This window comes from Solanum tuberosum, unplaced genomic scaffold (genome assembly GCF_000226075.1).
Source record: "Solanum tuberosum cultivar DM 1-3 516 R44 unplaced genomic scaffold, SolTub_3.0 scf00998, whole genome shotgun sequence".
NCBI classification, from domain to species: Eukaryota; Viridiplantae; Streptophyta; class Magnoliopsida; order Solanales; family Solanaceae; genus Solanum; species Solanum tuberosum.
This window is the reverse complement of record NW_006239914.1, coordinates 26,054-35,785: the sequence shown is the minus strand read 5'-3', so window position 1 is coordinate 35,785 and position 9,732 is coordinate 26,054. Positions and strand designations below refer to the sequence as shown.

Sequence of the window (9,732 nt, the reverse complement as noted above, 5' to 3'; positions counted from 1 at the left end):
TTTTTTTTTAAGTATAAAAACCTTAAATTAATCAACTTTTTATCATGTTAACAGCTTTAAGGGTATTTCAGACATTTTGATAAAAAAAAAAGTGTTTACCAACACTTATTTGCCAAACACATCAATAACTTTTTTTTCAACTGCAGCACTTTTATCCAAACACATAACTACTTATTTTAAAAATAAGTTCCAGCACTTTAAAAAGTTACTTTTTTTAAGTCAATCCAAACGGGCTCTAAACCCTGCATAACTAAACCATGTATAACTGATACTTGCATAACTCTAACCAGTAACCAAACGGCCCCTAAAGGTACGTAACTTAAAATTCATATTACAATACTCTGTAAATGTACATGTACATGTAGGCAGTGGCGGATGTAGAGTGTGTCCAGGGGGTCATCCAACCCCCCTCGGGAAAAAAATTACACTATATATATAAGATCAATTTTTTTGTGTACGTGTATATATTTAAAATTGAACCCCTTGAGCATATGTCAAAGGAGTAGCTCAATGGTTTATGGGGTTCAGGATTTCGCCTATATGTGAGCTTTGGGTCACAGGTTCAATTCCAGGCAACAACATTTTTTTTATTTGAACCTCCTTGATAGAATTCCTGTCTCCGCCACTGCATGTAGGTACTAATGTTTTACCTTTGATGAATCATATATTATAAGCAGTTAGTACTACTTGACTGGGAGGATGAAGATTGTATAAAAATATTGAAGAAATGTAAAGAAGCAATTCCAAATAAGGAGAAATGGAGGAAAGGTGATCATCATTGACATGGTACCGATAGATCATAACGAGTAACGACGACAATAAGTCATATGAAACTCAACTTTTCTATGACATGCGTATGATGGTCGCTGTTTCTGGAAAACAAAAAAGGGAACAAGAATGGGCAAAACTCTTCTATGATGCTAGTTTTAGTGACTACAACATTATTCCTATCTTAAGGATTAAGATGTGTTATTGAGGTTTACCCTTAATTGGACAAATTAAATAAAACATGACCCTGCATATATTTAATATTTGCCATTGCCACTAGTAATAATAAAAATAATAGAAGCCAGTAATTAATCTAGTGAAGATTTCCGTTCTTTATGTGTTAATAAAAGAACTCTTGTATTGTTATGCGCATGAATTTTGAGTACTTCGGCTTCTTCCATTCAAAAAGAGATAGGTAGTCTTTCCCTGGTAAATACTTAGCTTCTTGAAGTGAAGCAAAGACATTATTGAAGAAAAGAATTCAATCGTAATCTTGCTTTTTGTATTTTAATCTTCTAAAGATAACTTTTCAACAAACAAAATTCCTTGAAAGTAATGTTTTATTTCATGAGAATCTGATGAAGGGTTATAATGTGATAAGACAAAATTTTGGACAAAAAACAATGGAGTACCGTAGGGCTGGTAAAATGGTTTAATAAATTTGACCTGTTAATTAGATATGGGTCCTATAAATGATTTTTTTTAAAAATGAATCAAATATGAATATTATCCACTAGAAAAGGGATATTGAGATAAATAATATGGATATTTATATCATCAACAGAAAATAGACTACTTATACCGTCCGTTATGTAACGATCCAAAAGCATACAATAGAAGCCAATACTCTATCTTATGTTCCCTGTTTGTGCATTATTGGAAATGTTATTCTTCTATGTGTTAACAAAGGAACCAGCCTCTTGTATATTTATTTATTTCCCTTTTATTAATGATATTCCTTAATTCCTAATGCAGAGTGTAAGAAATAATAAATGTTTTAGTACAATTTTCGAACTGGAAAATTTTGGTCAAAATGTGAATGATATACCAAGACAACATTTCATATTTAGAAGGGAAGTCATCAAAATATAAATAACTTCCCAATAGAAATTTGATTTATGACAATACTTACCATATCTTAAAAAATCAAATTTTATGTATAGTGAATCTCCTTAATTCTTCTAAATATGGCATGTTATTTATCACATGTCTACTAATTTATCTTATAAATATAGATTTCATAGTCACAACATTACACATCTCAAACAAAAAATCTCACAAAAATGGCACTGCCTAATAATATTGGATACGAAACTAATGAAGTCCTTGCTGCTCAAGCACACATAGCGAACCATGTGTTGAATTACATCAATTCTATGTCACTCAAATGTGCAATTCAGCTCGGAATTCCAGATATCATTCATAGCCATGACCCCATCCGATTTAGTGAATGCTCTCCCTATCAACAAATCGAAAGGTCACGATTGTATTGATCGTCTCATGCGTATTATAATTCACGCTGGCTTCTTTACTCAAGGAGAAGAAGGTTATTTACTTACTCCAACTTCGTGTCTCCTCCTTAAAAACGAGCCGTTGAGTCTAGCCCCGTTTGTTCAAGCGCAATTGGATCCAATTTTAATGAATCCATGGCACTCACTCGGTGAATGGTTCGCGAACGGGGACTCTACCCCATTCGCGACTGCTCATGGGAAGCCATTGTTTGAATATGCAGGGGATGACCCGAGGCTTAACCGTTTATTTAACGAATCTATGGGAAGTGATACACGGTTGATCATGAGTGTGTTGATTAAAAATGGTAAGGGAGTTTTGAAGGGTTGAAATCGTTGGTGGACGTTGGAGGCGGCATTGGAACTGTGGCTAAAGCCATTTCTAATGCTTTTCCACAGTTGAAATGCTCTGTTTTCGATCTGCCCCATGTTGTTGAAGGCTTGGAAGGGGGCAAAAACTTGAGCTATATTGGTGGAGACATGTTTAAGTCTGTTCCATCTACCGATGCAATTTTACTAAAGGTACTTGTCCATCATTTAATTCGTTCATAATTTGCTTGCGTCAAAATGAATTGGGGTAAAAGTAATCAAATGACGGATTTGAAGGGTTGAAATCGTTGCGAAGGCGCCTCATAGATCGATACTTGGGAAGAAGAGAGTGATGGAGAGGACTAGAGAGAGATTTGGTGAGAAGATCAGCTAGTTGTGCCTTCGACGGAACAAATGAGAGTGAGATGAGTCCAGATAAGTACTGTTGGCGAACAAAATGGCAGTCGAGATCAACATGTTTGGTTCGTTCATGAAAGACCGGATTTCGAGCGATATGGATGGCAGCCTGACTGTCGGAGTGAACTGGGACTGGAAGATCAGGAGGAACTGACAGATCGGAGAGTAAGCGCACCAACCAAGTCAACTCGGCAACAAGGCGCCTCATAGATCGATACTCCGCCTCGGCGGAAGAGAGGGAAACAAAAGCCTGTTTCTTAGATTTCCAAGAAATGGGTGAACCGCCCAAACGTATGAAAAAACCACTAATTGACCTTCTTGTATCTCGACATGACGCCCAGTCGGCATCACAAAAGGCCTTGAGGGAAAATGAAGAAGAAAGAGACATGAACAAACCCTGAATAGGGCAATGCTGCAGGTAACTCACCACTCTCAAAGCATCATCATAATGGGACAGGCACGGCGTTTGCATAAATTGACTAAGAATCAAAACAGAATGACACAAATCGGGGAGTGTATGAGTCAAATAGTTAAGTTTACCAATGAGATGTCTGTATAGTGTAGGATCTGTCATGATATCCCCTGAATCTGCAAGCAATTTGACAGATGGATCCAAGGGAGAAGAAACAGATGGAAGATGAGAGACATCAAACTCCTGTAGAAGCTCCAAGGTATATTTTCTTTGACTGATGATAATACCCTGTTTTTCCATTAAGATTTCCATGCCTAAAAAATAGTGTAGAAGACCAAGGTCCTTGATCTTAAATTCTGAGTGAAGAAATAACTTAAGAGCAGATATTTCTTGGTGATCATCACCTGTAATAAGGATGTCGTCCACATAGACAACAATGATAGTAGTAAGAGAACCTGACCTCTTGAAAAATAAAGAATAGTCATTGAGTGAGGCAACGAAACCCTTAAAAGAGAGAGCCCCTGCAAGTCTGGCATACCATTGCCGAGAAGCCTGTTTGAGACCATAGAGAGACTTGCGGAGTTTACAAACCATATTAGGTTGAGGAGGAACCAAACCTGTAGGAAACTTCATATAAACCTCCTCTTGTAGATCACCTTGAAGAAAAGCATTATTGACATCAAATTGAAAGATGTCCCAAGATTTCTTGGCTGCAATAGCCAACAAACATCTAATAGTGGTCATCTTAACAACAGGGGAGAAAGTTTCAGTGAAATCAATCCCCTGTTGTTGTTTGTCACCTCTTACAACCAATCTGGCCTTTAATCTTTCCAAAGTACCATCAGCATGTTGCTTAACTTTGTAGACCCACTTACAAGGTAAAACTTTTCGACCATGAGGCAAAGGAACCACATCCCAAGTGTTGTTGGATTGCAAAGCTTCAAGTTCAGCAGCCAACCTGGATGAGAACAAGCTTGTGCATAACTAGTAGGTTTTAAGATATGAGAGGCATTGTGAATTGTGATTTGATTGGGTGGAGAAAGAGTATGAACAGAAATGGGGGAAGGGGTGTAAGTAGAGGAGAAACAAGAATGGGTGACATCAGTAAGAATGATAAGATTGCAGAGATAATCTTGCAGATGAGAAGGAGCTTTCCCTAATGTAGACCTAGAGGGCCTTCTGAGAGTGGGATCAAGGGAAGAAGGAACTGGGTCAGATAGGTTGGGTGGAGGAGGAGAGGGTGCCAAAACTGGATCCAATGAAGGAATAGTGGGAGAGGTAGAAGTCTAAGGAATAGATGGAGAAAGAAAAAAATCTGAATCAATAGGATGTTCTGAAAAAATAGGGGGAACATATTGTGCAGTAGCAAAAGGAAATATGTGCTCAACAAAATGCACATCTCTAGAAATGAAGATCTTCTTAGTATGTAGGTCCAATAACTTGTAACCTTTCTGATTTATAGGATATCCCAGAAGTACACAACTGCTAGCCCGGGAGTCAAATTTACCTCTCCCCTGACACAAAGTATTAGCATAACATAAGCAACCAAAACATCTTAAGAAATGATAAGTGGGGGTTTTCCCAAAGACTAATTCAAAAGGTGTTTTGCCATCAAGAACTTTGGATGGGAACCTGTTAAGAAGAAAAGTAGCTGTTAAGATACACTCACCCCAATAAATCATAGGAACTTTTGATTGAAACATGAGTGCCCTAACAGTCTCAAGGAAATGTCTGTGCTTCTTTTCAACAATACCATTTTGTTGAGGGGAAGCAACACAGGAGGTCTGATGAATGATGCCAAAGGAGTTGAAGAAACAGAGACCTGCCTCACTTTTCCCTAGCTCAAGAGCATTATCTGATCTTATTATCTTAACCTTTGCATCAAATTGTCTTTGCACCATCTGTATAAAGGACTGTAAAGCATGGAAAGAATTACTCTTACTGGCTAATAAATATGTCCAAGTAGCCCTGCTATAGTCATCAACTATAGTGAGAAAATATCGATGATGATTATAAGTTGGTACCTTGTATGGCCCCCAAGTATCAACATGAATTAGTTCAAACTTGGATTTAGATTTACTTTGAATGATAGGGAAGGGGAGCCTAGATTGCCTAGCTTGTGGACAAATATCACAATAACAATCAAGACTAGAAGGAACAGAAATGAAACTGACATTTTTCATTGATGTTAAGGGCAAATGCCCAAGTCTAATGTGCCACAGCTTTACATCAGAAATTGCACTAGAACAGACAGACAAAGGAAAAGAAACATGATTTTGAGATAACTGGGAAACAGTGGACTGAAAAATAGACTTCTTAGAATATGGCTGAAGCAAGTAGAGACCCTCCTTAGCTCTACCAAAAACTTGAGGATTCTTCATGGAATGGCCCTGCATTAGACATTCATTAGAGTTGAAAAGGATTGAGAAATTGAATTGACAACATAACTTATGAACTGATAATAAGTTATATTTGAAACTAGGAACATAGAGGACATTATTCAAAGTGAGATCAGAAAACAAACACACAACACCAGTATGAGTAACAGTGATAGAGTCTGAATTAGGAAGATTGATGTTTAAAGGAACTGGAAGGGGGGACATAGATAAGAAAGAAGCAGGATTAAAACACATATGTTCTGAAGCACCCGAATCTACAATCCATGTATTTGAATTGAAAATAGAGAAACAAGAACCAAAATACTTTATTAATGTACCAGCTACTGCATTTGCATTGATTTCAGAATCATTTGAGAAGTTGGTCTTATCCTCCACTTTCATTTGTGTGAAGGCTTGAAGTAACTCTTTCCCATTTTGAAACAGAAAATTGATTTGCTCCTGAGTGAAGTGTTGATTGATAGCATGAGCATTAGATCCAGCTTTTGCCTCTTCTGTATTGACCACTGCATTTCCTCTTATTTGACCATGACTACCCTTCTCATTTGTAAACTGAAAGTCTTCTGGAAACCCAATCAACCTATAACAGTTCAACTTCAAGTGTCCATTCTTTCCACAGTGGGTACAGTTTGCATTAGGATCATACTTTCCCTTTTTCCCTTTGAACTTCTGAAACTGTTTTTGAGGTTTCTGTGGGACTTGTGAGTTGTCATTCCTAGGATATGTATTTCCAGATCTGAATGTGTTGCCAGTGAATTGTTGAGACTGCCTTCCTCTGTGCTAATTCATGTTACTATTCACCATGAAAGATGATGAATCTGAGGGCATGAAAGGACTCATGTAAATCTCCTTCTGATTTTCATCTTGCAAGATCAAGGAGTATGCAATATTGATGCCAGGAAGTGGATTCATCATTAAGATGTTTCCTCTAGCCTGAGCATAAGTGTCATTGAGTCCCATAAGGAAGTGAATAAGCTTTTCATCCTCGATAGATTTCTCCATTTTATGTTTTCCTTCACACACACATACACAAGAACATTTGATGTTTGAATTCAAAGAATCTAGTTCATCCCAGAGTCTTTTAAGATTAGTGAAATACCCTGCTATGTTATTGTTTCCTTGAACTAACCTGCTTATTTCCTTTTGCAGGTGAAAGAGTTTAGCACCATTTGACTGACCAAATCGATGCTCCAAGCTGAGCCAAAGTTCTCTAGCAGATCTGGAGTAAATCACACTATCAGCAATTTCCCTCGAGAGGGAATTAAGCAACCATGAAGTCACCATGTCATTACATCTACTCCATAACTGTAGATCTGAAGAACCAACAGCTGGTGTAGGTTGATCCCCTGTAATAAAACCCAGCTTGTTCTTTGCTGAAAGGGCAATGAATGCAGATCTCTTCCATGCCTGGTATCCTTTGCTATCAAAGATACCATTAACGAGGGTCATACCCGGTGCATCTGAGTTTGTGAGGAAATAGGGGTGATTGGAATCAATTCCTGGAGTAGTGTTGATACTACCAGTCGTTGCTCCAGTAGAGGCTACAGAATCAAGCATTTCTGTTGCTTAGGGTGATAGATTAAAATATAGAGGATTTGTGATTAGGTATGCTCTGATACCATGAAAGAAAACAAACAGGATTGAAAATTTCTGTGTATATTGATGATCTCATCTACAATTGTTGATCCTATATTTATATACAAGAGAGGAAATAAAAAGAACCTTCTATTCTAACTGCTATGCCAGATGTACAAGATTAATTGGCTCAACCTATTAACAAACTTTATTCCTTTTCTATGTATGTACGTTGCACATTTCAGCCATATGCATATCTCTTGTCTATTGGGCCATTTATACGAAATGGTCTGATGACTTCTTTTATCTGAGGTGGGTTTTTAGTTAGCCCATTGTTAAAACAATTCTTCAGCCCAGAGTGTATAGCCCTTTTGTCCTTTTCAGACCAAATGAAGGGATTAGAGTTGTCCGATGAAATCAACGCCAAACATGAAGCTTTTGTTTGCTTGTTTTTCTTTTCTCCCTTTGATATCTCTTTTCCTTGTTTATCATCAATAATTTCAACACCCTCTGCCAACACAATTTTACTTAAGGTATAGCTTTGTAATACACACGCCACCCTTTTTTTTGTCAATTTGATGTATAACTACTACATGTATTAATTGTTTGTGTTTGATTTATATGGCAAATAGTGGATATTACATGATTGGAGCGACGGAGATTGTATTTGAAGAAATGTAAAGAAGCAATTCCAAGTAAGGAGAATGGAAGAAAGGTAATCCTAATTGAAATAGTGATGGATCAAAACAAAGACGACGATAAGTCATATGAAACTCAACTCTTAATTGATATGCTGATGATGGTGATTCTAAGTGGAAAAGAAAGAAGCCAACAAGAATGGGCAAAACTCTTTTTTGATGCTGGTTATAGTGACTACAAGATTATTCCTATCTTAGGATTAAGGTGTGTTATTGAGGTTTACCCTTAATCTACACTCTTAATTCGACAAATTAAATAAAACATGCCCCTTCAGTGAGTGATCATGATGCATATTTTATTTGTCATTTAATTTCCATGTGTTAGTAAAGGATCCTTTTGTGTTCTGTTTACGATCCTTAATCCTCACGTGATTACAACTAGGCCTGTGCATTCGATTTTTCGATTTGGTTTTGTACTATTTGATTTGTAAAGTGATATATAATCAGACTAAGGTAGATATATCATATACTTTAGACGTTGATGGCTTCACTACTTTAACTATAAAATGAAAAGGATAATCTTGAATGTGAGTTTCATGAAACAAAAAAGATGAATTTATATAGATAAAAATAGAGGAATACCAAAAGACATCTTAAAGTTTTAAATTAAATATTTGAAGGTTATGAATATGAAAAAGCATGAAAGTTATGAATATTAAGCATATCAATTGAATATGTAATTAGATATAAATTATGAAGGCATATTTAAAACAAATAAAGAAGAAAAGTAAAAAAATGTAGACAAGAAAAAGAAGTGCAAATAATATTGATAGTGGACTTTCAAAGGGACAAAATAGATAAAGAGAATAACTTTAAGAATATTAAATATATGCAATGAACCAACCCTCCATTAAAATCTCGAAAAGCAAACAATCCTCCTTTGAGCACATGAATACTCAATTTACTCAATGTAGTAATTGATTATCACTAATACTTGAATATGTAATTAACTAAATATTTATAATATTTTAATTTTTCATTAAAATTTGGAAGAGCAAACAATCCTCATTTGAGTACATGAACACTCCATTTACTCAATGTAGTAATTGATTATCACTAATATTTAAACATATAATTAATTAGATATTTACAAAATTTTAATTTAGTGTTGGGGTAAAATGGTATACATAAGGAGAAAGTAATATATTGAATATATATCTTAAATACACCTTCCAATATAAATCACAAGTAAAACGTAAAACACAACACTTAATCGTATATCAATTATAGATGTCCAAACATAAAACACAAAACTTACGACTATATCAATTATAGATGTCCAAACATAAAATATAAACTAAATCATAATGAAAGACAATAACACACACACACTCTCTCTCTCTCTCTTTAGATATATATATATATATATATATATATACACACTAGTTTTTTGACATGTGTGTTGCACGTGATTATCAATTCCAAAAATATATGTTATAGTAAATAGTATTGCTTATTTAAGCGAAGATTTGAATAATAAGCTTAGCAAAAAATAATCTTGCAAATTCTTTTGTGAATGTTCAACGTGTATCATCATATATATCTCTTATTCACGCACTTATGAAGATGGTCAATGAAAAATTTTATTAGTTAAATGCAATAATGTATATATTTATTTCAAGTTGTTGAGGTTCAATCATTTAATTAGT

The 9,732-nt window shown here is 35.5% G+C and overlaps 1 protein-coding gene and 1 pseudogene across 1 annotated transcript in view; both read left to right on the top strand.

The window, feature by feature from the left end:
* Positions 1–782, top strand: part of LOC107059239 (uncharacterized) — a 2,289-nt gene extending 1,507 nt beyond the window's left edge. The window contains exon 2 of the mRNA XM_015305731.1: positions 678–782. Coding sequence (XP_015161217.1) covers positions 678–782 — 105 coding nt within the window. The remainder of the gene's footprint in view (positions 1–677) is intronic.
* Positions 783–2,051: 1,269 nt separating this feature from the next.
* LOC107059240 (trans-resveratrol di-O-methyltransferase-like) lies at positions 2,052–8,415 on the top strand (annotated as a pseudogene).
* Positions 8,416–9,732: the final 1,317 nt, after the last annotated feature.